At 35.9% G+C, this 27,999-nt stretch overlaps 4 protein-coding genes and 1 long non-coding RNA gene across 5 annotated transcripts; 2 read left to right on the top strand and 3 right to left on the bottom strand.

The window, feature by feature from the left end:
• The first annotated feature begins 2 nt into the window (after positions 1-2).
• On the top strand, positions 3-10,860 carry LOC104887854 (uncharacterized). Its single transcript, XM_010672614.4, has 17 exons — positions 3-287; positions 420-614; positions 1,011-1,072; positions 1,159-1,226; positions 1,566-1,687; positions 3,955-4,060; positions 4,159-4,210; positions 5,793-5,910; positions 5,990-6,020; positions 6,122-6,145; positions 6,250-6,374; positions 8,232-8,313; positions 9,005-9,127; positions 9,215-9,268; positions 9,357-9,426; positions 10,130-10,163; positions 10,262-10,860. Exons 2-17 carry the CDS (start codon positions 425-427, stop codon positions 10,564-10,566), a joined length of 1,566 nt encoding a protein of 521 aa, XP_010670916.1. The 5' UTR covers positions 3-287; positions 420-424; the 3' UTR covers positions 10,567-10,860.
• LOC130591651 (uncharacterized) lies at positions 5,586-6,374 on the bottom strand. Its single transcript, XR_008969638.1, has 2 exons — positions 6,252-6,374; positions 5,586-6,147 (listed from the first exon to the last, which is right to left on the bottom strand). It is a non-coding gene; the product is annotated as an uncharacterized LOC130591651 (long non-coding RNA).
• Positions 10,861-12,428: 1,568 nt separating the features above from the next.
• LOC104887861 (cytochrome P450 71A1) lies at positions 12,429-14,928 on the bottom strand. The gene is made up of 2 exons (XM_010672628.3): positions 13,893-14,928; positions 12,429-13,159 (listed from the first exon to the last, which is right to left on the bottom strand). Exons 1-2 carry the CDS (start codon positions 14,823-14,825, stop codon positions 12,521-12,523), a joined length of 1,572 nt encoding a protein of 523 aa, XP_010670930.1. The 5' UTR covers positions 14,826-14,928; the 3' UTR covers positions 12,429-12,520.
• Positions 14,929-18,533: 3,605 nt separating this feature from the next.
• On the bottom strand, positions 18,534-21,325 carry LOC104890459 (5-OH-xanthotoxin synthase-like; the record flags this gene model as incomplete). Its single annotated transcript, XM_010675962.2, has 2 exons — positions 18,534-19,145; positions 20,999-21,325. Coding segments are annotated over 2 exons (939 nt in total), but the record flags the coding sequence as incomplete, so codon positions are not given.
• A 3,925-nt stretch (positions 21,326-25,250) lies between these two features.
• LOC130590296 (uncharacterized) lies at positions 25,251-26,408 on the top strand. Its single transcript, XM_057392376.1, has one exon. It carries the CDS (start codon positions 25,251-25,253, stop codon positions 26,406-26,408), a length of 1,158 nt encoding a protein of 385 aa, XP_057248359.1.
• Positions 26,409-27,999: the final 1,591 nt, after the last annotated feature.

Below are 27,999 nucleotides of genomic sequence, written 5' to 3'. Positions count from 1 at the left end.
CCTCCCTAATTAATGCAAAAAGAAAAAAAAGGTTTCTGTTCTCTTGGAACTCCCAACACCCAATCCCGCTTTTTCTCTCTCTCTTTTATACTTTCCCCTTCTTCTAATTCTTCTTTGTATTTTATCTGAACCCACCAAACAAACTTCAAAATAACACCCTCTTCTTCTTTCTGATCTAGGGCATAACAAAACCCTAATCGCCGATTTCTTCATAACTAGCCGTTTCCACCCTCATTTCCCGCCATTTTTAGCTTCGTTCATTCACTCAACTGAATTCCATCATAACGGTTAGTAGCCGTTAGATCTGTTGTCTTTTTTGTACATTGTGTATTTCAAATTTTAATCTTTTTTTGGGAAGAATTATATAAAGTTTGAAACTTTGTGTATTGGGTATTTTGTATTTTGTTTGTTTTTTTCAGTGAGAATGGCAGAGTTGGAAGCTGAGAAGAAATGTGAGGAAGAGAAGGAGAAGGGAGGAGAGTTGCTGTTTTGTGGGTCTACAAATTGGGATACTGTTGGTAGGAAGAAAACTGGGACTGAAGGCAATTTGTACTCTCCTACTCGGCTTCGACCGCTTGTCGGAATCGACATTCGGTTTGTTGCATCTGGTTGTGGTAAGATTTTGGGTTATTTCAGCATTTAAAGGAGAGTTTGTTTCTTTAGAGGAAGTGGGTTTTATTTAGAATTGCTACCTTGATCATTGGAGTTGTTGGTTATTCTAGAACTTCTGTTCAATTAGTACATTTTAAATGCTAATGATCTTCATTTAAAATGTTGTTGTTTGTAATTGTTCTTTTTGGTGGGTTTGTATGATTTATGTGTGTTTTATGTCATTGCTCATTATAGCTATATTGGATGTGAATTATTGGTTTGTGTGTACTTCTTGCTGTGCTCGTTAGAATTGTTGGTTAGGGACTTTAATTGTGTTTTATGTTGTATCTTGTGAGAGTATATGAGTTGGTGACAAGTTTTGAATGAAATTGTAATATATTGAATTAATCTTCATGTAGTTTCATGTCATTGCGTGGCATTGGATGTTGATGGTCGTTGCTATACATGGGGGCGGAATGAGGTATGAGTTTGTGAACTTGGAGGTCCATATCTTTACTGAAAATTATTCAGTGAGGTGTATTGATGGAAATGGTATCGTTTCCACAGAGGGGACAGTTGGGACATGGAGATACTCTGCAACGGGATAGGCCCACAGTTGTATCTGAACTTTCAAAGTATGCTTTTTTGTCACTGATTCTTGCTGGTCCTAAATATTATCAATCTCTTTGCTCAATTGGTTTTTTTGAAAAGGTTTTCATCTTTCTATCGTGTCATTTGTGACTTTCATAAGCGAGGGTGGATTCCTAATGTGAATTATGGGGTCAGTTACCCCAATATTTGGGCTATTTTTTTGAAAAACATTTCTTATAATTTTTTGAAAATCTGAGATATATATTTTGGTCATTCCACTGTCTCTAATGGAGATGTCTCTCTACCATTAACCCTATCCTGCTTTATCCATCTGGTGTTGAAATCTTGTGTGACGTCCTGAAGATCATTGTGATTTCTGGCAGGCATAAAATAGTGACAGCAGACTCTGGGCGGTCACATACAGTGGTGGTGACTGATGACGGACAATCCTTTGCCTTTGGCTGGAACAAACATGGGCAGTTGGGTTCTGGTTCACTAAGAAATGGTAAGACTGGTTCTTTACTTCATTTAGGAATGTATTTATTTATTGGAAAGCCGGACTTATTCTTGTTTCATTTGTTGTTATTACTGCTACCTGAAGCAGAACGCCTGGTTGAAGGGTGAAACATACACTTAATTGCTGTTCTTAAGATTTTGTTTTACTTGATTTCTTTTTATATATTTTGTACCATATGGACAGGCCTATTCTCTGTGCAAAAAGCAGGAAGTGATTGTGGCTCACCGCTTACCTAATCTAGTTATGTGCAGCTTATGTTACCTCGCTGCATAGAGGCTGGTCTTTATTAGACCTTTAACCTTTTGTGAGCTTGGTTTGGGGTGAGCTAATCTTTTTTCTTTTGCTATGCCTTTCTCATCCTGCAATCTAGCATCAAGGGCTTAACTATCCAATATGCCTCAAATCATCACCGTAGTCACTTCTGTCACAATGCTTTGTCATTATTTCATTGCACATGATGCTATCTGCATCTAATTGACTCCTGTGCGATTGTTCTGTGACACGAAGGGTAAACCTACATGATCCTGTAGGCAAATACTTCCTCTAATCTTTATTAATCACTACATACCCACTGGACACACATATTATGGCAATGAAAAAAGGAGAGCCACGTGAGATAAAAGTGGTCCCAATACATGTGAAAAAGTACATATATGCGACAGGAACATTGCTTTAAAGGGGTATGTATAGGTAAGTAGTAATCTTCCATAGAAGGGAACCACAATGATTAATTTGAAACAGAGGAAGTAGTTTCTAATTTATTTTTGTAGGTCATGCCACTCATCAACTTTTATAGTTTTATGTGTGTGCTCTCCAATATATTGCCAACGACATTTTGATTATGTTGCTGCTGTATAGGTGATTTTGTATGTTTCGGGTTTTGTGTCTGATGTCTCACTATTGAGATTTTATGCAAAAGTTATCATTAAGGTCAAGATATTACACTGCAGCAAGCTTACTGTTGGAGGTCAGATGAGGAGATTTATGCAGCCTACCTCTGCTATTTTACATAGGCTAGCAGTTACTTCATTTACAATGTAGTAACAATTCATTCGCCTAATTTATGGCAAATAGGAAGGTGTTGCTTAAAAGTTGTAGTGTTGTACAACTTTTATTGACTGGGTGAATTCTTTTTCTGAGGTACTTCTATTGTAGTCTTTCCCCAGTCAGAGACTGTGGAAAATGGGAAGACACTCTTGTGAATAAAATCTCTTAAATAGTAACGATTTCTAAATGATGAAATATTTCCACATTACCTTATTTGACTTTCACATTAAGCTTTCAAAATTCAAGTGCCTAGTTGAGCTAGGGACACCTATTTACTATAGATTAGCTCCTGATTATTTCCCATGGCTTGGCTTAGACATCTGTAAGTACTGGTAGAGAATGACCTGCCGGATTCTGTTCCAATTCCTGGGAGGATAGCAGGCTAGATAGTTATGTAGCTGATCAGCATGGTAAGTGTCTCAATTTTTAAATGGAGTCAAGATAATACTAGGCTCAGGAAACTCTGCATATTTTGTTTTTGCTTGACATTGACTTAGGAAGTAGACCTTGTTAGCGGTTTGAAGCTTACATATTTGTGATCTAGTTTTCCTCTAGACACGTCGGTGGATACTATTTACTAATTTTTCTATATATTTCATGAAACTTCTAGCTAGGTTGGGTATTATTTATAATATATTTTCTAATATTTCGGCTATTCAAAGGTGCGACACTTGCCTTTTGGTGGTAAAACTATATAAATTTGGCCCACATTTCACAAATGTATAAATAATTTTCTTATGTAGGATCTTTCATCTCAATGTGTATTATCAATATACCAATGTTTCAAAAGTCTGATTATTACATAACTGAGATATTAATTAACAAGTAGTAGTTACAGGTGTTAATTGGAGATAATCCAAAAGCAAGTATTACATTTATTTGTGAATGGAAGAAGTAATTTCTAGGAAATTGGAAGTAGTACAAGTACTGCACCCTATTGTATTATCATTTATCAAAAAGACTGGTTTGTATAATCTTCTATTGTGCAAACTTAATGGGAACTTCATTGGCTTGCTATCTGGTTGAAGATTCCTTCTTGTTAAGGTGGCTGAAAAGGTTTATCAATCTATCTGTGGTTGTAAGGGGCACTAGTTTTACTGAGATATTTCCTTCTGAAACTCTGCATGGGGGTGTCAGAATTTGTATCCTGCACTTCGCGTGTGTGTATGTTCCACTGCTCTTCTTATATGTGTATTTCTCCTTTACAGAGATTGAATCTTCTCCCATTCGCTGTCTTGTATCTGAAGTCAAGTCAGTTGCTTGTGGTGGGGAATTTACTGCATGGTTATCATCTGTCCAAGGAGCTTCACTACAGTATGTTTTGTGATTGATGTTAAGCTTTTTAAAAAATCAAAGGTCTCACTACCAATTGCTTAGTTCCATGCTTCTTTTTCTTCTCAATTTCATCATAGAACGGCTGGTCTTCCCCAATATGGTCAACTTGGTCATGGAACTGATAATGAGGTATGCTTTTGTTTTACCCGAAGGTTCCCATCGGTTGAATATTCTCTAACTTAATGATGCTATACATTTCAATTTGCTGAATTTGAAGGTTGTTGTATGTCCATGTGTGGCATTTGTTGTGGCTATATGTATGAGGTAATGCCAATTATTTGGTAGGGGGAGCATTTATTATGTGTCACTTAGATATAGGAGAAAATATGCAAATATTATCTAAACATGAGCTAAACTTCGTAGCCTATTAACTTTGACTCTACAAAGGTCAATGCTAGTTGATATCAAGAAGTATGTTTGCGGATTGAATCGGGAAGCGTTAAAATCCGACAGCCTATTTAGTTAACAATCATAAATTGTGGTAGTGGTAATGCTTTTTAGTGTAACTTTGTAAAGGAATCCTCATGTTAATATACAAGGCAATGCTACTTTAACCCAAAACTTTTATTTTCTTCCTAAAATTTCATTACCATTTGCTACCATATGAGAAGGCGGCGTTGAGTTGTAATGGAATTTATAAATAAAACACATGTTTGGTGGTGAAATTACATTACGAGATTTTTGTATACAAAATTACACTAAGATTCATTATCATTACCACGATTTACAGCTGTCTACCAAGCAGGCCTTGAAAGTCATCAAATTTTTGCTGGTACCATTAACATGTGAGTGAGAGTGTGAGACATCAGAGTTGTGTTGATGGTGTGACAATGATGGACTTTTGCTATTGACGAAGTGCTTCTCATTGTCTTGTTGAGGACATCTACTTTTTGTCTTTTTACCACTGCATGTCCAGTGTAAGAATAAAAAAGAGGGGTAATTCTTTTCACCTTAAAATAAAAATATAGGTCCAATTAGTTCAAACCAGTTCCACTAAATCATAATATGGTCCAATAAGTTGTAATAAGTGTCCAATAAATTATAATAAGCTCAAATGAGTTTCTATAAATTATAACAAGTTCTAACACATTATAAAATGAGATTCGGCAAGTTCAATAAGTTTTGATAATTTTAGATAAGTTCCGAATAAGTTAAATAAGGTATAAAGAATGCATCTTAAATTATCTCATCTCATTGAGGGTGAGCATGAATTGACATCTTGATGCGGTACGAGCTCTTGTATTCTTAGTAGGTGAAGAACGTCAATGTTTCTCAGTCCATGTAAATGTCTAATGAAGTGATAACTGATATATAATTTGGTATTTATTATCTATTTAATGGCAATGATCAGTCTCAAGTTAAGGGAAAGGGATCTATAAGATAATGTTAGCACTAATTAGCTATCAGGACTTTTGACTGGACTGATTTTTGTCTCTATCAAATATGACCTAAGACTTCCTTTACTACAAGGCATCTCTTACAAGTTATAACAATTTTTGGCAAAGTACTTGTTGCTGGTTAAATTCTTGTATCTTTGATCATCTGTGTGCATAAGATTTGGGAATATGCATTTGTTTTTGCAGTGTCTTTCGGTATCAAATTATTTAACTATTGCTGGTTTTGTGTAGTGCAGTTGTGTATAGCGCTCAGGGCTCCTTAATTTGTGTTGCTTCTTTTCTAGGTCTAATGTTTTTGGAACTTGTCCTTTCAGTACAATACGAAAGATAGTTCTGTAAGACTTGCTTATGAGCCTCAACCGCGTCCAAAAGCAATAGCTTCCTTCTCTGCAGAAACCATTGTTAAAGTTGCTTGCGGGACCAACCACACAGGTTTACTTGCTTTCCTCATTTGGTCCTTACTCTAGATTTGCTGTATTGATATTTACTTACACACTATTGTGTGAAACAGTGGCTGTGGACTCCAATGGCTATGTTTACACGTGAGTCTCTCCAATGTGCTGTTTTGTGTTTAATCTTTTTGATATAATTTCTATTTCTTGTACTTCTTGTGGTTCCTTATGGTTTGTGTAATTTGTTGCAGCTGGGGCTTTGGTGGTTATGGAAGGTCTGCATGCTATTTAGTCTGTTTTTTCCTCGTCCCAATGTCTATCTGGTACATTGTTTGGAATTCACTGAATGCGTGTTGAAGAAATTGCTAATCTATCACAGACTTGGACACCGGGAACAGAAGGATGAGTGGTCCCCACGGCGTGTAGATGTGTTTACAAGGCATAATGTTCTACCTCCTGATGCAATAGTTTCAGCAGGTGGTATGAATTCGTCATGTACTGCTGGTATGATTGCAATTCACCCTTCTATCTTCAGTTGAGTTATATTATTTGCGGGTGTGCCTATGTGTTTGTAATGTGTAATGCCCCCCTTTGTATTTTTTTGTCTCACTATTGGTGTTGTACTTTAGTTCACAGGGATATGTTTGCGCATCAATGATAATACAATTGATGGTTTGTCTAAGTTCCTCGGGACTAAGGCACTAAGCTCTTCTTTATCAAGAACTTGATTTCTCTCTCTCTCTCTCTCACACTCCTCTTTTTCTGGGATCTCTTCTCTTTGGTTACTGTGGCATTCCTCTGATTGGCTCATTGTCAACTGTAGTGAAGTACATGTGCATAGGGTTTGTAGTTCTAGAGTTTGCTTACAAGACCCGAAACTTGAAATTAGTAGCTACAATGTTCTTGAAATGTAGCCACTTTATCATTTCTTTTTGGGAAATGACAGATCACTATGATATTGTGAATCGGCAATTTGGGGGTGTGCATGTCTTTTCTGGAAACTTTCTGAATCTATATGGACTAGGCTATATGATAACCTTCATTATTTTGTTTGCGTTTAATGCCAATTATTTTTTGGTTGAAGTTGTGAGTTCTATTTTTTGGAAATGAAGCGAAAAAACCAAGTTTTGATGGCTGATGCTTGTATGAACGAATAAAGAATAACCTTATGATGGAGAATATTACACAGAGAACGAGTTCTTGTGTGTATAAGTTACCTTTTTCGCCTGTCGTGTGGCTTGCTTGTGTTTGAAAGAATTTTCCTTATTTGAGTGTGATCGTGATATGGGATGCTTCAATGTGATTGTTGTAGCTACTGTTATTTCTCTATACATTTGGTGCACCATTCTAATAAAAGTATTATGCTAGATTTTTTCCCTTGATTATGGATGATAATCAAATTTATTACAATAATAATGAACTGGAGGGAGTAAAGGGTTCAAGTATTCTTATAAAAGGGTTGAAAAGTTCTAAGACATGATTAAGAGCAATATATGTAGAATACAAATTTTACTAGGTCAAATGTGCCCAATGGCCGTGACTTGTGGCATTCTATGCGAACTTCGGATTTGCTTTTGTTGATGGTCTGTTCTTTTGGGGGTTCTAAGGTATCATGTTTCAGCAAATGTATGTAGCTGTCTTTCATTTGGCTTCTTTTAAAATTCATTGGTATTCTATGTCCACTTTTTTAAGATATTGAATTTGTTGATATCCTTTTGTTTTGTCGATGGGCGGTATTTATATGAGGAAAATTTGTGAGAAACTACCTTTTGATAACATGTTTTTGTGAGAAACTACCTTTTGATAACATGTTTTTGTGAGAAACTACCTTTTGATAACATGTTTTTGTGAGAAACTACCTTTTGATAACATGTTTTTGTGAGAAACTACCGTATAAACAAAAGTTGTGACAAACCACCTTTATAGCATGAACGTTGTAAAAAGCTACCTTTGGCCGGATGTTGGCCATTGACCACCATTTCCAACGTTGATCTTTCATTTTATTTTTGGCTTTTTTTTTCCCTCCGTTACCCTCCAATTTCACCCAACAAAAATTAATTTCCCTATGAAAGTTGGTAATTACGAAGCAGTAGTGTGGCAATTTTTGATAAAGATTAAGTGGAAAACGAAAGGTCAATGCTGGAAAAAAGTGGTCAATGGGTGGAATTCGGCTAAAGGTAGTTTTTGACAACATTTTTGCTTTAAAAGGTTGTTTCTCACAACTTTATTTTTACAAGATATTTTTTCGCAAAAATGAGTTTTCACAAGGATAATTTTTGTCAAAATTTCCTTTTTATAATATTTTGGTTGTCTATATATCTTATTTTTTTGTTTTTAATATTTCCATCTTTTGCTTTTCAGCTGGTGGGCAATTGTACATGTGGGGAAAAATGAAGAATACAGGTGATGACTGGATGTATCCAAAGCCTTGTATGGATTTAAGGTATTCTGTCCATTATTTTGTTGGATTTACTTTCACTTTCATGTTTGAGAATAGAATCAGAACTATTTTTGCAGTTACCCTTTTATACACAGTATCCAAGCTATTAATGTTTGCACTTTAAAAAAATGTACGTACTAAAGAGAGCACAACCTGCAACTGTATGATATGGATAGCCTCACAACATTCTGTGAGCCCCATTGTATGTAATAATGTTATAATGACTTCACTATTTTATTACCGGCTTGCTGCTACGTATGTAAAGTTGTTTTGAAGGACTTTCACTTCATTGTTTGATTCTTATGCTTGAACCCTTTAATGCCTATTTGAGAGGGGTGGTTGGGGGTGGGTGGGTGGGGTGGGAGGAAGCTCCATACTGATGGTCCTGAACAACATTTAAAAAGAAAAATCGGGCATTGCAATAAATGTCGACCGAGATGCTACAAGTTTAGTTTCTTGAAGTCTTCTATTTGGCTTTCATTCGGGTTTGATTATTGGTGTTTATTGAGTTATGGGCTGTGTTTCTCATCTTTGCCTCTTTATTATATGTAAATTTTACTTCATTCCATAATAAGTGAAACACTTCTCTCTTTTACGTGAGAGCTTTTTTAGAGAAGTGTTTCACTTATTATGGAATGGAGGAAGTATTATATTTTTGGTACTTTAATGTGTTTATTTTGTATGATACTTGCAGTGGATGGAATTTGCGATGTATGAATTCTGGCAATTTGTTCCATTTTGTTGGTGCTGACTCATCATGCATAAGTTGGGGTCATGCCCAGAATGGAGAATTGGGTTATGGACCTAATGGACAGAAGTAAACCTCATCTCTTCTTGTAAAGAACAGTTGAAAGTTTCTTCGATCAAGGGTTGCTAAAATTATCTTCTCTTGTCTATTCACCAGATCTTCAGCTAATCCCAAGAAGGTGGATATCCTTGAGGGCATGCATGTTATCAGGTTGGAGCTATATAGAACTTGTTAGTTGTACACATTTTGAGATGGACCGACCTTGAGCATATCTGACAGCATATTATCATGTTTGTAGCGTTGCATGTGGATTTGCACATTCGATGGTGGTGGTTGATCGAACAGATATGAGTGATCGTCTTGATCAGGTACATGTTTTGTCCTTAATGCACTTTAGCATTTTTACAAATATCGTAGAACATCTAATTAACTCCAGTGTAATTGATGGGCTGGCTGTGTTTTCAAATGAGTGAAATAACTTTGACCAAGGAAAATTTAAAATACAATAAGCTATGACTCGAGGTAATGGTTTGCAGCATTGTCTCTTAATTTCTTTCCTGTATAGTCAATTTCTCCTTTTTGTCCTTTATGGTTAGGGAGAATGTGTCTGGGTTGTGTTTGGTCTTTTCTTTTGATTTGTATTCCTTACTTCCTCAAATAATTCTCCAATATACTTTGGTTAGTCCACTCCATATTGTCTTAAATGAAAAATTAACCTCACTATGTGATGTGAGGCCCTGTGTTATCTTGACTCACTTTTATTATTACTTTCACTTTGATACACAAAATAACCTACCTGCGCCTACTATCGAGTCTTATGGCGTTCCCCAACCGGACATTCAATTAATGACCGAGGGAGTATATCTCAATAAAGTTCCTTCTGTACTTGAACCGGGTTGGTTGGGACCTTCGTTCTCGAAATTGGGGCCATAGTCAAAATAGGTCTAAAAAGCGTTTGGGCTAGGCCACACACCGAATAGTTACGAATTTTTATCTTGATGTTTGGTGCTGATGATGATGTTCACTGTAACCTCTGATGCTGAGTTTTTAACATATTTGGTTTTGTGACAGCTTGATGTTTATGATGGAAAAGCATCTGGAGAAGGTATGCAAGAACAAATCTCTAGAATTTCATTTGTTTACTCTCTATGCTAGTAATTTGCTTATAAGTCTTAGCTACAACACCCTTACTGTACCATGTAGTTGCTGAGGTCAGTGAGCCAGTTGCTTCTGCCAAGAAACCTACTAAGAAGAGCACAGTTGACAATTCAAAGAAGAGAAAGGACGTATCTGAGTCTGAAGAGGACGAAGACCAAGAGAACGATGATGACAACAGTGATGATGGAAGTGAAGAGGTGGAAAATGGAAAGATAGACAAGAGGCAACGAGGTGGGAAAGCTGCAGGTAGAGGTCGTGGAAGTGGAGGGAAGAAAGCTCCGGCTGAGAGTAAAAGCAGCGGAAGAGGTCGTGGTCGCCCTAAAGGGTCGAGAGGGAGGCCTCGTAAGTGAAGTGAGGTGAGGTGCTGAATTCAATTTCCCGCTTATGAAAGAGTGGAAATTTTGTCTAAATATATATGTAGAGGTTGTATTATGTAGTAGGCCTTTGGACTTGACATTCCATTTTCCCATTCATTAAAAAGAAATAGGAAAAGTGAGGGAGAGAGGAAGGCTAGGAGGTTCTTACTTCTTACTGGTTCTTGGGATTTAATTGTTTAGAGCTAACATTAAAATGTGAGAAATGATGCTTGGGAGGAATTGATTTGTACCTTTTATTGGAAAGGAAATTCGAATTCTTTCTTGTCATTTGTTTGATTGTTTCCTCTTTTTGCTTTTATTTTTTCTCTACTTTTTCAATTTTATTGGCACACCGCACACCTTATAGTCTTATGTTACCCAATTAAGAGAAGGAAAATGATATACGTAGCCCTTAGGGTTATGTATAAGAAGTTTAAAATAGAAATAAAAATTTGAATCAAGCATTTATTACCTCAAATGATGTGAAATTTTGTCATGAATTCATATATTGTTTTCATTTTAAGACATGTATTTAATGCTAATATGTAGTCCATGTCCATCTCGGGTCCATGTAATTTCGGGTTAGATCGAGTTGGGTTAAAACAGGTCGGGTTAAATTGTGTCGGATTGGATCGCGTTTTCAATCTCACAAGTAAATAAAACACATATAAGACTAATAAGAGTACGTTAAATAATTAATGGATAGTGGCTAAACCATATATAGTGTTTGATGACAATTTTGTCCTTAAATTTTCTTAAAAAGTAACTAATATGACAACTTTTCGGATTGTAGTAATCATTGTCGAGTCAAATTCGGATCTGGCCTCTTCCGAGTCGGTAGATTCGGGTTTGGGTCATTTTCAGGTCTATTTTACTTTCAGTTTCGGTCGTGTTATTTCGGGTGGAAAACGGGTCTGGGGGGGTCGGGTATTTCAAGTCGGGTCAACGAGAATGAGTCTATTTGCCGACTATACTAATGCTATTACAACTAAACATAACATAAAGCAAACACGGTTTAAGATGAGTTTTACTTGCTCTTACATTCTCTACTAAGAAAAACAAACTTGATACTGATCGAATCCAAATGAACCTTATCTTGAGTGATTTTTGGTGGATTTGGGTAATTTGTCTTGTAGAAAAAGACATGACTAAGTGAGAGAGAGTATGTTGAGATGCTGAATCCAAACTATCTTCAGAGATAGATTGCGCCATTTCATCTTTTTCAACTCTTTGTTCACAAGACGATAAATTCTAAGGTGCTTGGATTCAATGCAGTCCTGCTAGATGGTGTGATGTCCGCTAGTGAACATTGCCATGTGGATTTTTTTAAAAAAAATGCTCTTAATTATTTTTTGGCATCATTAGTATACATACATTTTTGGATGTTTGACAACAAAATTATGGATGTGCAAACATAATTTTTAGATGTACAAAATAGCTGTGGATATAAGATACAAAAACCACAACGAATGTGCACATATAGTTTTTGGATGTACAAAAGAAATCATATATGTGCAAATATAGTTCTTGGATATACAAAAGTAATCATGGATGTACACAATATAAGATAGATGCACTAATTAACATATTTTTTGGACGTATCGGATGTACAAACTTAGTTTTCGATGTAGAAAATAAATTACAAATGTACATAGATAGTTTTTAGATGTACAAAAAACTAATGCATGTGAAATACAAAAACCATTATGAATATACAAATATAGTTTTTGAATGCAACACAAATTTTGTGGATGTACAAAATAGATTTTGTATGTGCAAATACGATTTTTTACGAGAGACAACATCATAAATTTTTGACTCAACAACAAAAAGACAAAATGACGAATGTTCACCAGTAAAGATAACATCATTTAGTCTTTTTCTATAATCAATGCACACAGTGTAATTTGTGTAAATTTATGGTAATCCTATTGATTCTAAAATAACATCATACTTGTTGAATGTTAGGGCTTGAGGCCAAACAAAATTTTTTAGCACTAAGGCAAAGGGGAATCTTCTTATGGGCAGTAACACCAGGCAAGACATCCATGTCAATATCTTCCTTGTTCATATAAGCAGGCAATTCCCAGTCAAAACAACACACCAAATTAGCAAGTGCTAGTTCAACTGTAGCAGCTCCTAGCTGCAAACCAGGGCAACCTCTTCGCCCTGCTCCAAATGGTATAAGTTCGAAATCTTGTCCTTTAAAATCAATAGTACTGCCTAGAAATCTCTCCGGAAAAAATTTTTCCGGGTTTTCCCAACTTTCGGGGTCTCTTCCAATAGCCCATGCATTAATATAGACTAAAGTTCCACGTTTAATTTGGTACCCTCCTAATGTGCATTTTTGCATAGTTTGCCGAGGAAGCAAGAGTGGACTAACTGGGTGTAGTCTAAATGTTTCTTTAACAACTGCTTTAAGATATTTGAGATGATGCAATTGTTGTTCTTGAATAAAAGTGCTATTTTTAACCATGCTCCGAACCTCTTCTTGCACTTTCTTCATAGCATTTGGGTTCTTTATTAGTTCTGTCATCGCCCATATTACTGTGGCTGCAGTTGTATCTGTTCCTGCTACGAATATGTTCTGAAGATTGAAATCAGAAAAACAAAAATAGTATTATTAGCTTCCTTACAGTTATGTATTTGTAAAAATTATGCAAATGAGATATTAAAAAATTATATGTAGAGACAAATCAAGTAAGATATCATATGACTATATTTATTTTGTGATAGATCATTGTTAAAGTGTATAGTAGAAAAATCAAAATGTTGCAATTAAAATAACGGAAAATTTGTCAAAAAAAACCTTTTAAATGTTCAGTTTTGCGAGAAAAACCCTGTTAAAGCATTTTTTACGAAAAAACCACAAACTTAAATTTTCTTGCAAGATGAAACCTATTCCCATTTTCCGGTGTGGTTTTTGAGATGCATAAGGGTGGTACTGCGTAACTACAGTTAATGGAGATAGGAGGTTAAAGAAAGATAGAAGATTCAATGTCAGAATTGAGAAAAAACACACTAAAAAATGGGAATAGGTTTCTTCTAGCAAGAAAAATTAAGTTTGTGATTTCTTTTTGCAAAGAATGCTTTATAAGGTTTTTTTTTTTTTTTTTTTTTTGCAAAATTGAGCCTTTAAAAGATTTTTTTTGCAAATTTTCCTAGAAAAACAGAGGAAATATATGGTTTTCTTAGTCCATGACAAAATTAGTGTATTCTTTTCATTAAACTTTCTAGTTATATGAATGAGGTAAATCAAAATCTATTTGCGCATAATCTATCAATTAAAAAACACAAATCTGAAAGAGATTGGTCATTACCATTAACACTGCTTTGATATGATCCAAGGTAAGATCAAATGGTAACTTGCGTTCCTCGCGAAGCTGAAGTAAAACATCAATGATATCCTGTTGTTGCTTTGATTTAAGTTTATGTGATCCAACATGTTTATTGATAAGTTCTTCATAAAACTTATCCAATTCCCAAAAAATTTTCTCAAGTTTACTTGAAGCTCCATTTATCTTATCAACCCACCCCATGAAAGGCAAATAATCCGAAAAAAAGAAGGCCACCAACATAGCTTGAGTCTCATGTAGAAGACCTTGAAATCTACAAGCCATACTATTCTTTGATGTTCCATCATCATCATTATTGTAGCTTTCTCCAAAACCAATCCTACATATAATAGAGTTTGAAAGAGACATTAGCAACTGACTCAAGTCGACGAGCTTACTAGACTCCGAGGAGAGGGAAGATATGGTGCGCATCATTCGACAAACTTCTTCTTCTCGAATCGAAGAAAATGATTGCACTCTTTTGGAGCTAAAGAGATGGATGACACAAATTTTCCTCATCTCTTTCCAATACTCATTGTAGGGTGCCAAAGCCAAATCTAAGCCTTTGTAAGACAATTTTTGTTGGCTAACAAAAGATGGCCTACTACAAAACACATGATCTTGGGTTTTTAAAACCTCTTTGGCTAATTTTGGAGAAGAAACTACAATTGTTGGAATGAAGCCTAGTTTCAAGTATATGATGGGACCATAAATTTTAGATAGTTGAAAGAAATATTTATGAGTGTTTAAGGGATTAAGTTGATGGAGATTACCTATGAAGGGTAGCCTTTTGGGACCAGGAGGAGAAATTAATGGTGTTTTTCTTGCATTCTTTGAGGATTTGGAGGGTAGAAAGAAAAGAAAAGAGATTGTTGCAAGAAACAATAGCACTAGCAACATTATTGTAATTGGTGGCATGTTTGCTACTTTGCTTGGTGGCTTGGATTTTGCACTCTCCTTATTTGTGGATATACTTTTGTGGGAGTTGATAGGGTGAGTGGAATCCTTATCTTCGAATATGCGTAACCATCTTGTAATTGGTAATTTGGTATCAGGTTATCAGCACTTATTGGGAGTGTGGTGGGACTTGGCAGGGGGGATGGGTTAGTTTCATTATGGGTTGGGATTCACCTGAGATAGGTGGCTCATCTCGATTATCTATTTTTTTTTATTAGAGAAGATAATTGACTCAATGACCAACTCCTGCTAGGTTGCTAGTTTACATGTGACACCAGCTAAAAGGTTGAGTACAAGGCTAAATAGTCAGGTGGATAACATGTTTGAAGGCCCATTGCACCACAAGATTAATCCAAATATATTGTTGAAATGAGGATATGAATCTTGTGCAATATAGTACTCCACTGAGCTATCACCTTTCTCTTTTAGCTCGATTATCTAAGTATCTACCTAAAAAAGTTTAGTGTTGTAGATATTATTATTTTCGAATATAATTGATATACGTGATACACATTAAACTAAAAGTTTATCAGAGACAACGCAATAACAATCTAATCAATATCATATAACTAATAAATAAAGTAGAGTACAAAAGCCACCTCACGAGGTCGCGACATTTGACTTCCTCATTGGAAGCCATTTTTGTGTGCTCATTAAGTGTCATTTTTTGAATATAAATAGAGTTCTAGATTGATTAAAATACAAATATAAAGTTGGGTTCACAACGAAAAACTTAATATAGTAAATTGATAACTTATGATATATAGCTCGTAAAATTATAATTTTTGTACCATTGAAAAGTGTTTTAAAAGTACTTTAAAATAAGATCCGTTGATAATATATTTAAAATTTTCTATTAAAGTATCATATAAAAGGAAATATTGATTGTAATAACGTATTAAAATAACCTACTGCAATTGAAATTAGCGATTCAATTAGAAATAATAAAATATATTAAAGTAATCTAGTGCAATTTGAAGTAGGGATTCAATTAGAATCAGGGTTGTTATAAGAGATTTAGTTAGAATTAGAGTTGTTCTACAAAACCTATTCATGTTAGAATTAGAATATTCAAATTCATATATACTAGATTGTCAGCAATCAACTTTGCACATTGTTATCGTGATACGCGCTTTAACATATAAAAATATGCAGTTTCTGCATGATAAAATGAATGTCTGAATGATATAGTGAGTTTCTGTATGATGTAATGAGTGTCTAAATGATATTGTGGATTGTTCAGAAATGATGTAGTTTATGCATGATCTATTATATATGTTTCTAACTGAATCCTTTATAATATTCTATATGCTGACATACATTAATTCTTTCCCATTTCATTCGAAATTCCTCCAAAAGAAGAATGATAATCAATTCTCCGATTTCGACCTCGAATCACTCGCTCTTTCGGAACCTTGTGGTCGACGACCACTCTCCGGTGTATGCCGACAAGCTGAATCCATTATTCACCTGTTGAGAATGTTATTCGCCGGTTGAGAAGTTTATTCGCGAGTTGAGAGATGGCGGATAACGAACGAGTGAGAGTAAGCATGTTGTTTTCGAGTGAAGAGGATGGAGGGTAGGCAATTCATGGACGAGTGAGAGAGGATGAGGGAGGAGAGAGAAAGAGAGCTCGAGATTGAAGAAGGAGGGGGAAAACGAGTGAGAGAGGAAGGAGTGAAGCAGAAGGACTGACGAGATAAGAAAATGAAGAAACGACACCTAAAATATTAAAACCTAGCGCGACTTTTGTTAGTAAATTAAAACCTAGCACGACTTTTGTTAATAAAATCAACCTACTGCTGCGAAAATCGCAAGAATTAGATAAATAAAAACAATATATTTTAATCTATTGCTGCGGTTTTGGGCAGGAACCGCAACAATAGGTTGATTTTTGAATTTTCCTTTTCTTTTGACGTGATTTATTGATGCGTATGGATAAAATCATAGCAATTGAACCACAACAATAAGGGATTATTCTACTAGTTAAAGAGAGAGAGAATAACTAACATATAAGCTTAATGGGGTAATCCTCCTATTGCCAATTAGTTTTAAGATGGAACCTCACAAGGGCTTGTGTGCGGTCACTCTCTCCTCTAACATGGGCCTGTGTGTGTAGGTCCAATATTGATGAATTTGTCATGGTATCGGAGCCAAACTAATTTTTTTTCTAGAATCCTAACATGCCAATGATAAAGAAACACCACCGCCACCCCAGCCTATTTCCACCCCAAAAATCGACATCACTTTCCCTTTCTAACTTGGTATGGGTGATCGTCATGGCGATTTCATCACCCCTACACGCATACAACATGATGATTATGATGAGTGAGTTGCAAATATTCAACTCGCTCTTGAAGCACGATGAAAATTTTCATTCTTGGATCGCACCATACAAGGCGCTGAACCACCATACACATCGACGGATTGGGCTACGGTCAACGCGATGTTGGTTTCGTGGAATTTTAAACACAATTTTCATAACATCAAAGGTACGTTTGTGGGATCATTCAAAAACACGTTTTGCTACTGTTAATAATGGCCCTAGAATTCAGCAACTTTGTTCATCTATTGGTCATTGTGAACGAACCAAATCTATGTATGCTGCTACATATTATGGAAAATTAAATGGGAGGAGCTATTTCATCATGCTTCGTTAATTTCTTGTGCTTGTTGTAAGAGTTGTACGATTGGTTTCCTTCATGAGGAATGCCGTGAAACTGAAAAAATTCATGATTTTCTTATGGGACTTAGTACATGTTTGGTAAATGACTTTTTTATTGGCTTTTGACTTTTCAATTTGGTCAAACAACCAAAAAAAGTGTTTGGTTATTGGCTTACTTTTTGGTTGGCTGAAAAGCTGACTTTTAAGCCAAAATGAAAAAGCTGTCTGGAGCAGCTTTGGATTGACTTTTGGCTTATTGGCCCACAAACTTTCTTATAAACAACCAACCGTCACAATTAATTTTGCCAAACACTTTTGCAAACACATGCCTTAAACAACAACTTAAAAAGGTAATACATACAACCAATGCTTCCAAGAGTTCCAGCCAGTCAAACAAGCCAACTAAACCAGCCAACAGCTAACAACCGATTGCCAAACAACCCCTTAATTCGAATTATTATTCGGTTTCCTTCATGGCTGATATTGCATTATTACTACCATCCGAGATAAGTCTACAAAAAACCACTTGACTATAAAACAGCTAGAATGACAATGCTGGTGGGATCATGCCCCACGTTTAAACAACAAACTGCAAACAAAATAAACATGCTCCTAGAATAATGGAACTAATTAACTAGCAGTACTCCACTACCCCCAATCATTCTTAACTAGTTTTTATATGCACGCGATGCGTGCGAAAATACGTAGAAATTTTTTTTAGGGAATGTAGAAAATTAAATTAATTGTTAATTATATTTAATAAATTAGGGATATTTGAATTGTTGATAGTTTTTTTTGTAATGTCTTTTTTTATTTTTTAAATTAATTAGGTAGTTTTCTTTTTATTTTTAAATCAAAGTAAGCAGTTAGAATAGAGATGTAATGAGGGTAAAATAGGATTTCTAATATTTTGGTGTCCTACCCCTCTTCCCATATAAAATAGAGATACATTATTAAGCATCTTGAAGCATAGTCAACAAAAGTTACTAGCTTATCATATAGTTTTATATATTTATTTTTTTGGCCAAAAAGCAAAGTGGATTTTTCTTATGCATAGTGATTCCCGGAAGTGTATCAATGTCAATGTCTTCCTTCTTTAAACCACTTGGTAATTCCCAGTCAAAATAGTACAACAAATTGGCGAGTGCAAGTTCATAACTAGCAACCCCAAGATTCATGCCGGGACATATCCTTCTTCCCGCTCCAAAAGGAATCAGTTCAAAGTCGTTTCCTTTAAAGTCTATTGAACTTCCCAAAAATCTTTCTGGCATGAAATTTTCTGGGTCTTTCCAAGAATTAGGATCTCTTCCAATAGCCCATACATTTACATACACCAACGTTTTAGGTAGAATATCATACCCTTCAATGGTACTTTTACGGATTGTTTCACGCACAATTAATAATGGTGTTGCAGGGTGTAGCCTAAAGGTTTCCTTTACCACTGCTTTGAAGTATTCAAGCTCCTTAAGATCATTGTTATTAATGTATTCCTTGTTTTGTACAGCTTTTCTAAGCTCTTCTTGCACTCTTTTCATAATGTTCGGGTGCTTTATTAGCTCTGTCATTGTCCAAACTACCATTGTTGAAGTTGTATCTGTTCCTGCAAGAAATATATCCTGTAAAAAAGAAAAAAAGGAACTTTTACTTTTGGGTTCTCTTAATGATCAGAGTTGAAAACATAGTTTGGATATAATTATTCACTAATATATACAAGGGGTCCTTTGGTTGAAGTTGGGAAGTATAGCTTCTCTTGAATTTGCATTGCCCATGAAATTTCATTTACTAGGAAGTACATTTTTTTATTTGGTTGAACATGAAAAATTCTATTTCCCATGGGAATTTCCACTTACCTAGGGGGGCCTAGGTAAGTTTTTGCCAACCAAACATTAACACATATACCTACTTCCTAGGAATTCTAATTTTCCATGTATTTGAAGGTTACCCAAACAAGCTCATAATACTTCCTCTGTCTCATAATAGAGTGCTTGGTTCCATTCTTTTCATAGGAATTAACGTAAATATTCCTTTCGTTTCAAAATATAAGGCGCACACAATGTTTGAAGTCGAACTTTGATCGTTAATTACTCTCAATTTATGTTGATAATTTTTTTAAAATAATAATGGTATTATAGTATTTTTCAGGACGAATCCTACTTAACGCCTTATATTTTGAAACAGATGGCCGGAGTAGAATCTTAGAGGAAAGCAAAGACTTTCTATTTATTTTGAAAAATATTGTATGGAAAAATGTGATTTTAGGGGATAAAATAACGGAGAATAATTGGTGAAAGAACATTAAACGTAACCCTTGGGTTAAATAAATAAAGCAAAAAACTAATTTTAAGAAGCAAATAAATGATGATAACACAATATTTAATTATTTTTAGGCAAATAACGAAAAAACATGAAATTAAAAATAAAAACAAGCACGCACTATATTTTGTGACACCCAAAATGAAAATGAAGCAATATATTATGAGACGATCAAAAACTTGCTAAAGTCTTCATGATGTATATTTTAAAAATAATACTTTCTCCGTTCTGTTTTAAATGAAACATTGGGTGAAATGACACTATTCATTGATTAATTTTGACTCCAATTATAACCATTATATAAAGAAAAACATAGTCAAGTGGGGTTTTGTTAGATTCGTCTCGATGCATACTTCAAATTATAATTTTTTTAATATTTTTTACGTATGCACAACTAAAAATATTAATGATTAAAGAAACACACTGAGTTACGTGAAAAAGCAAACGTTTCATTTAACACAGAATGGTGGAAAGTAGGTAACTATGACGCGACAAATGACATTAGTCAAAAGCTTCAAATGTTTGAAAAATTGCATCCAAATCTAATTTGTCCTATTGTAGCTTAATTTCACACAAAACTAGGAACACCTGAGCTAAAATTCTAGCAAATATGATAATTCTGGTGTTTTAGCTCAAAGAAAAAGTGAACGAACAAGAAAAGAAAGAAAGAAAGAAACAGAAGTAGGTCTTATGTTTCATATTCGATTATATACAATGACAAGAGAGATTAATGGAAGTTGGGCGGACGAAAGAGAGGAAAACGGGAGGGTAGAGGAGAGAGAAATGAGAATTGGTAGGCTGGTGAAAGGGGCATAAGAGAGAGAAATGAGGGTTGGCAGAGGAGAGAGAAAATATAAATTAAGGGGGAACTGTGATGGTCTAACTAATAACCGAATAGGTCCAAACGCTTAACTAATTCCGCTGTTATTTCCAGTCAAGATATGTGGTTTGATTTACGCACGTGATGTTAGAATAACATCAACTGGTCTCACGTTAATATTAAAGTGACACCGTCTTTTTCAAAAATGTGTTTGCAAAATTTATGAAAATATAATTTTTTTTCCTTTTAAGAAAGTTTAACAATCAATGTTCAATCGTGAGTGCAAAACCTAAAAAACAGTAAATAATGCTATTATTAGTGGATGAGAATATATACCATCAAAACTGCTTTGATGTGCTCCAAAGTGAGGTCAGAAGATGGCTGTTGTTTAAGTTTGAGTAGAACGTCAATGATATCCTCCCTCTCTGAGTTAGACTTGTTAGGGTCAAGATGGTCATTAATGATTTCTTCATAAATAGCATCCAATTCCTTAAAAGTCCTTTCAAGTCTAGAGAACTGTCCAGTTAACTTATCAAGCCAGCCAATAGATGTAAAATAATCAGTAAAGAAGAAGCTTGTGAACATGGCTTTTGCTTCATGTAGTAGACTATGAAATCTGCTCCTTGGCCCGTCATCATCCCCATACCTGAATATAAGATCATTATTGGATAATATTATATGTAAAGGGATAATATATATTATATATAAAGGGTAGAATGGTAATCTACTAAGTCATAGGTTTGTATTGTAAACACTATATATATTGAATGTCAGGGTTAACCTACATTAGGTTAACACAATTATTTCCCACACTTGTACAATTATATATACATTCTTAATTTAATTCCCTTCGATGGAAATTTAAGATATATATACGATGCGTGCAACCTTTAAGTCGCGGCTTCTAATTAACCTTTGGCCCTATCTTTTATAAAGAAGAAAGACAAAATGACCAAGTGTGTTACCAAACAAACAAAAACAGAGGGATTTCATAAATTTCACTTGCACAGCGCAATCTATTACCCTCTCTTATTTGCTAACAAATCTTTCTTGATTTAGCCATCTTGATATATGAATATAATTGTATGTATGTGTGATGGACTAATCGTAGATTAATTTCAATTTATATTTAGATGATACCAAGTTTTTAATTTTTATTAACGTAGAACTGAAGATCTTATAATTGGTCATAGATAAAATATCTTGAATATAATACATAATCAAACGTTGAAGGGATTTTTAGGACCTAGGTAGGTGTCAAAAACAATCCGAACCCATGGTCCACCGGCATTCGATCTGTGCCGATCTGACAAAATCCGGTTTCCCAATCCGTCCATTTCGATTTGAAATCAACCCAACCTAGTTATACTTAAGCATATAAGAACCCAGCCCAATTTCTTATCGACCCAAACTGTAATATCCCGTATTTAAGTAATACTAATTGTCGGATTAATTATAAATTTTTCAAACTAACAAAAACAAGATTTATAGATATTAAAATGCATAATAAGCTATTTTAAGTTTCCTTTGTTTAATCTAACTTGTGGACAATAAAACAAGTATATACTTAAGTAAAAATAGAAATTACAAAAATGCCCCTATGAGTCTAACTCTAGCCCATCTTCTTCCTTCCTCCATTTTCTTTCTCTGGCAATTTTTTTGAAGTGTTCACACATGAAATCAAACACTTCAATTCAATTCTACAACGCTCATGTCAGAAATCTTCTTCATTAGTCAATAAAGCTTGCCACAATATCTCACAAAATCTGGAAGAAGCCTCAAAGTTTGAATTCTCAATCTTCCTCCATTAATGTAACTTGACCAAAGTTCATAAGCTTTGAATTATAAACTGAACAGCAAGGCAATGGCAACCTCCAACAAGCTCTATAAATACCAATTGATTCCCAAGTTTTGCCAACACAAAATAAAACCAAAAATCAGAAAGTTTAGATAATATTAGCCAAAAATATACCACAAAAAAAAAAAAATACCACTGCTTCCTCCTCTGTTTTTGGGCGCGCTCCGACGCACCACCAACGACCACCCTCGCTCACACCTTCCTCTCTCGCTCACCTCACGCTGTACCTTTCCTTTCTCTGTCGTTGCTGCCACCGCAGCACATTTCCGGCGACGCAGCCACACTACAACCACGCCGCAACAACCCCTCCGCTAGCCCAGCCACCTTTCTTTCTCTCGCAGCACCCTCTCTCTCCGCGAACCCCTTCGTCACTCCGGCGAACCACCGAGGCCCAGGTGCTGCGCGGTAGCCGTTTCAGGCGACAAGCTCTAACGTTCCTCCCTTCCCTGTTCCCACGTTATAGACTTATAGGTATGCTGTTTTTACTTCCTTTTATTTTTATATTTGGGCCTAAGGTAACTCATTAGTATTTTATCAATTACAATATTTGGACTCAAGCAATATACGAGTTATAACTTTACTGTTGCTATTTAGACTAATGAGATTGGAGGTATAACTTATAAGTTATAACTATCTATTATATTAAAAATAAGTATACTATTTTTTTCTCCAAGAAATATGACTTAAAGTTGAGCAAATTTAATACTAAGTAGTCCTACCCTATATTTTATTAAGTCAATATTATTAACCTCAATTTATTAATATTTACATATGACAAGTGTTAATTTTATAAAAGTTAATGACGATAATTAGTTAAGTAATAAGACGGTGTTTATAAAGTTTAATAGATAAGTGATTATACGTAGTCTCGCAATTAATATGGTTAACGAGCCAACTTTGTAACAATAGTAATAACAAATGAGGAAAGGTTATAATTTTAATCGTCTCGTTATCAATTTGGTTAGATTAAGGAAAAAGGGATATTGCAAGCCTCCCCCGACTATCAAAGTTACTAAGCAGGATTTGAGGTAACGTCTACTGCTAACACCCGCATTCCCTTTCTAAATATCTGTTTTATGTTGATATTTATAATGTTTATGTTAAATGTATGCTTTTATGGATTGCGGGATATGAAATACTTTTTATAAACATGATATTTCATGACGTTACGTAATTTATATGACTTTCGAAAGATTAAAGAATATGATTTCATGATGATTGTGAAGTATAATGTATAAATAAAAAGAAATGGAACATGATAAACAAAAGTGAAAGATGGTTCTTGGCAGTACGATGTTATGTTGGTCGTGCACGACCGTTCTATTCTATGGCGGAAACGCCACCTTCTGGTTAGGGACAATTGTCCCTGGTGGCACCGCACTATGCATGGCTTTATGCCACCTTCTGGTTAGGGACGATGTCCCTGGTGGCTATTGCCCTATGATTATGATGATGATGATGATGGGAGACGTCCCTGTATGTTATACTCGCCAAGTTACCAATAAGATAATTATATGATGATTATGATATGAAGATAATAATGAATTTATGTTTACATAAAATGTTTATGAAATGTTTTTACTCTTTCTCTCTCCTCCCTGTTTGCAACTAAAATGAATTGAAATGAATTTACGATGTTAGAGTAGTATGTTACTGGGCCTCGGCTCATGACGTTTTGCTTTTCTGTTTTAGGTAATGACGGGGATGACGGAATGGCGTAGCAGTGAGGAATAATTACTACTTAAATTATGCAGACTCTTATTAATATGTATTCTAAGCTTGAGAACTTAGTTTATGAACCTTAATTATGTTTCACCTAGTATTTATGCATTTCTAAGTTAGTTATGAAGTTTAATATTTATAAAGTTACGTTCTTTAACGAACTTATGTTGCCTTGTATTTTCCAAAAGGAAAGTACGGCAGTAACGCACCGACTAAGTTAAGTCTTCCGCTGCTAAGTAAGAGCTAATTAATGAATTAACGATGCTTAGGAGTCGGGGCGTTACAGAATGGTATCAGAGCCAACGGTTCCGAAACCTTAAGTAAAACCTTACAGGTTTTACGTATTTCAATAAGAACTAAAATGGTTTAGGATAATATTTAGCTAAGATAGATAAATAATAATAAAAATAAAATGGTTGTAGATAAATAAGGAAACAATAAAGAATATGAGTGTGAGAGATAGGACGGGAATGAGAAACTTTTACGCCACTTTAACGCTGTTGACAGAGTATGTTACTGGCAAATGAGTATGTCATAAACGTGAAATATTTTATGTGTTAGACGATGGCCTCAAGCGAAAGTGACCCTATTAATGGAGGAAACGCAAACCACGAATCCGAGGTCACGCTCGAAGAAATGAGGGCAAGGATTGACGCATTGCGTAGCGACCCTGTTTTTGGAGATGCCACCGGAGATGCTAGTGATAACCGAATGGATTTAATGAGGCTGATGATGATGGAGCTTTTACAAGGAAATCGACAAAGGCCTAGGACTGAACAAGAAGAGTGCTCAAACATGTTCAAGAGGTTCTCGGCTCATAAGCCCCCAACTTATGATGGAAAGCCAGACCCCACTGAGTTTGAAGAATGGCTCAAGGCATGGAAAAATTGTTCGATGCACCCAGTGCCCCGATAAGTGGAAAGTTAACTTTGCAGTCTTTTACCTGAAAGGACAAGCCGATCTTTGGTGGAAAACTGCCAAGGAAATGCAACAGCAACCTGGATTCGGATGGGAACATCTAAAGGAGGCCATGCGCAACCAGTTTTATCCTCAGTCATTGCAACTCCAAATGGAGTCGGAGTTTATTCATCTAAACAAAGGAATATGACAGTCTTGGAGTATGCGGTGAAATTCAATGAACTTGCTCGATTCGCTCCAGACTTGGTTTCCACTGATCGCCAACGAATGAATCGTTTCGAAGGAGGTCTAAACGTTGACCTTCAGGAGAAACTAGCAGCACATATGAGCAAATCCTATCAGGAATTGTATGATAGGGCCATCAATGTCGAACGCAAGACGAAACTTAGAAAGGAGGTGTTTGAGAATGGTAAGAGGAAAGGAAAACCTCAAGAAGGCCAATCAAGCAACATTTTCCACAAGAAGTTGAATACTGGTTACGTGGAGGAGAATCGTAATCAAAGACAAGTTCCTCGGTGCAACAAGTGTAATAAGCAAGGCCATTGGGCAAGGGACTGTCGTAAAGGCACCGACCAATGTTATCGATGTGGTAAACAAGGCCATATAGTGAAAGATTGTCCTGTTCAAGAACAACGAGGCCACAACGTGAACAACCATGGCTTCACAAGGAATCAAGGGAATGGACAGAACTCCACTTATAGCGGCAATGCGAACAACAATCGTAATCCTCCGAGAGGACCTCCACAAGCTGGGAGAGTGTTCATGATGCAAAGAGAAGAAGCTGAAGCTGATGATACCGTCATCACTGGTACTTTTCCTGTCCACTCTATACCCGGTTGTGTTCTTTTTGATTCTGGAGCTTCACATTCATTTATATCTACTGCATTTTCTAGAACTTTGAATGCAAAACCATGCCCTAAATTCTCTGCCATGTCAGTTTCCATCCCAAATGGTGAATCTATCTCATGTGATGTCATGTATAGAAACTGCCCTATCCTTATAGGAGGCTATGAGTTCCTAGTTGACCTAGTTCAATTTGAATTAACCGACTTTGATGTGATATTGGGAATGGATTGGTTATCCAAGTACCAAGCCGACATTAATTGCCTTAACCATGAGATAACCCTTAGAAGACCTGATGGATGCAAGGTGTCTTATCGAAGAAGAAAAGTCAAACCCCGTATTATCTCAACCTCAAAAGTATTCAAACTACTTGCGAAGGGTTTTACGGATACCTTTGCAATGTAATAGACCTAACAAAACCTGAAGACTCTTTGTCCGACATCCCTATAGTAAAGAAATACCCTGACGTGTTTCCAGAAGACATACCTGGTATGCCTCCGCAAAGAGAAATAGACTTTAGCATCGACCTTATTCCGGGAGCTGCCCCTATCTCGAAGGCACCATATAGAATGGCACCAGCTGAATTGCAAGAATTGAAGAAGCAACTAGATGAATGCTCGAGAAAGGGTACATCCGACCCAGTGTTTCACCCTGGGGTGCACCAGTCTTGTTTGTAAAGAAGAAAGATGGAAGTATGAGGTTGTGCATCGATTATCGAGAGTTAAATAAGATTACCATCAAAAATAGATACCCCTTACCCGCATCGACGATCTTTTCGATCAGCTGCGAGGTGCAACCATTTTCTCCAAGATAGATTTGAGGTCTGGATATCATCAACTTCGCATTAAGCCAGAAGATATCTCAAAAACCGCCTTCAGAACTCGATACGGCCATTATGAATTCACGGTGATGCCCTTTGGGTTAACCAATGCCCCAGCCGTTTTCATGGACCTGATGAACCGAGTTTTCAAGCCCTACCTTGATAAATTCGTTGTTGTATTCATCGATGATATCTTGGTATTTTCAAGAAACTCAAGTGAGCACGAAGAACACTTGAGAAAGGTGTTGGAAATACTAAGAGAAAGAAAGTTGTATGCGAAGCTGAAGAAATGTGAATTTTGGTTGAAAGAAGTTGCCTTTCTAGGGCACATCATTTCTGAGAATGGAGTCTCCGTTGATCCTCAGAAAATAAAAGCCATAATGGAGTGGCCTAGACCCACCAATGTCCCCGAAATTCGAAGTTTTATGGGTTTAGCTGGATACTACCGAAGATTCGTCCAAGACTTCTCAAAGATAGCTATGCCTATAACGCGATTGGTGAAGAAGTCGGTCAAGTTTGAATGGAGCGATGAATGTGAAGAAGCTTTTCAGGAGTTAAAGAAACGCCTTACCTCTGCCCCAATTCTAACCCTTCCTTCTGGTACAGATGGCTTTGTAGTGTATAGTGATGCCTCCAAGCATGGATTAGGATGCGTGCTGATGCAAAACGAGAAGGTTATAGCATATGCTTCTCGACAACTCAAACCGCATGAACAAAATTACCCAACCCATGATCTTGAACTAGCCGCTGTCGTATTTGCCCTGAAAATCTGGCGACACTATTTGTATGGTGTTCCGTGCAAAATCTTTACCGACCATAAAAGCCTCAAATACATCTTTACCCAAAAAGAGTTGAACTTAAGACAACGTAGGTGGCTAGAACTCCTAAAAGACTACGACCTTGACATTCAATATCATCCTGGAAAAGCAAATGTTGTAGCTGATGCCCTAAGTCGAAAAGCTCACCTAAAACAACCTTGACCCTACCAAAAGCTATAAAGATGATCTTTGGAAAATGAAAGTAGAGATCATTCAGAGAAAAGAAGGTGCATACTTGAATGCATTGGAGTTAAGGCCAACTTGTTGGCGAGACATAAAGGAGGCACAAGGTGAAGACCAGAGTTAGAGAAAATAAAGAATGATGTGAAAAGAGGAAAGTCGCCAGGATTTGTGATCC

This window comes from Beta vulgaris, chromosome 1 (genome assembly GCF_026745355.1).
Source record: "Beta vulgaris subsp. vulgaris cultivar EL10 chromosome 1, EL10.2, whole genome shotgun sequence".
NCBI lineage: Eukaryota > Viridiplantae > Streptophyta > Magnoliopsida > Caryophyllales > Amaranthaceae > Beta > Beta vulgaris.
The sequence above is the reverse complement of the archived record's forward strand: the minus strand, read 5'-3'. Positions and strand labels throughout refer to the sequence as shown.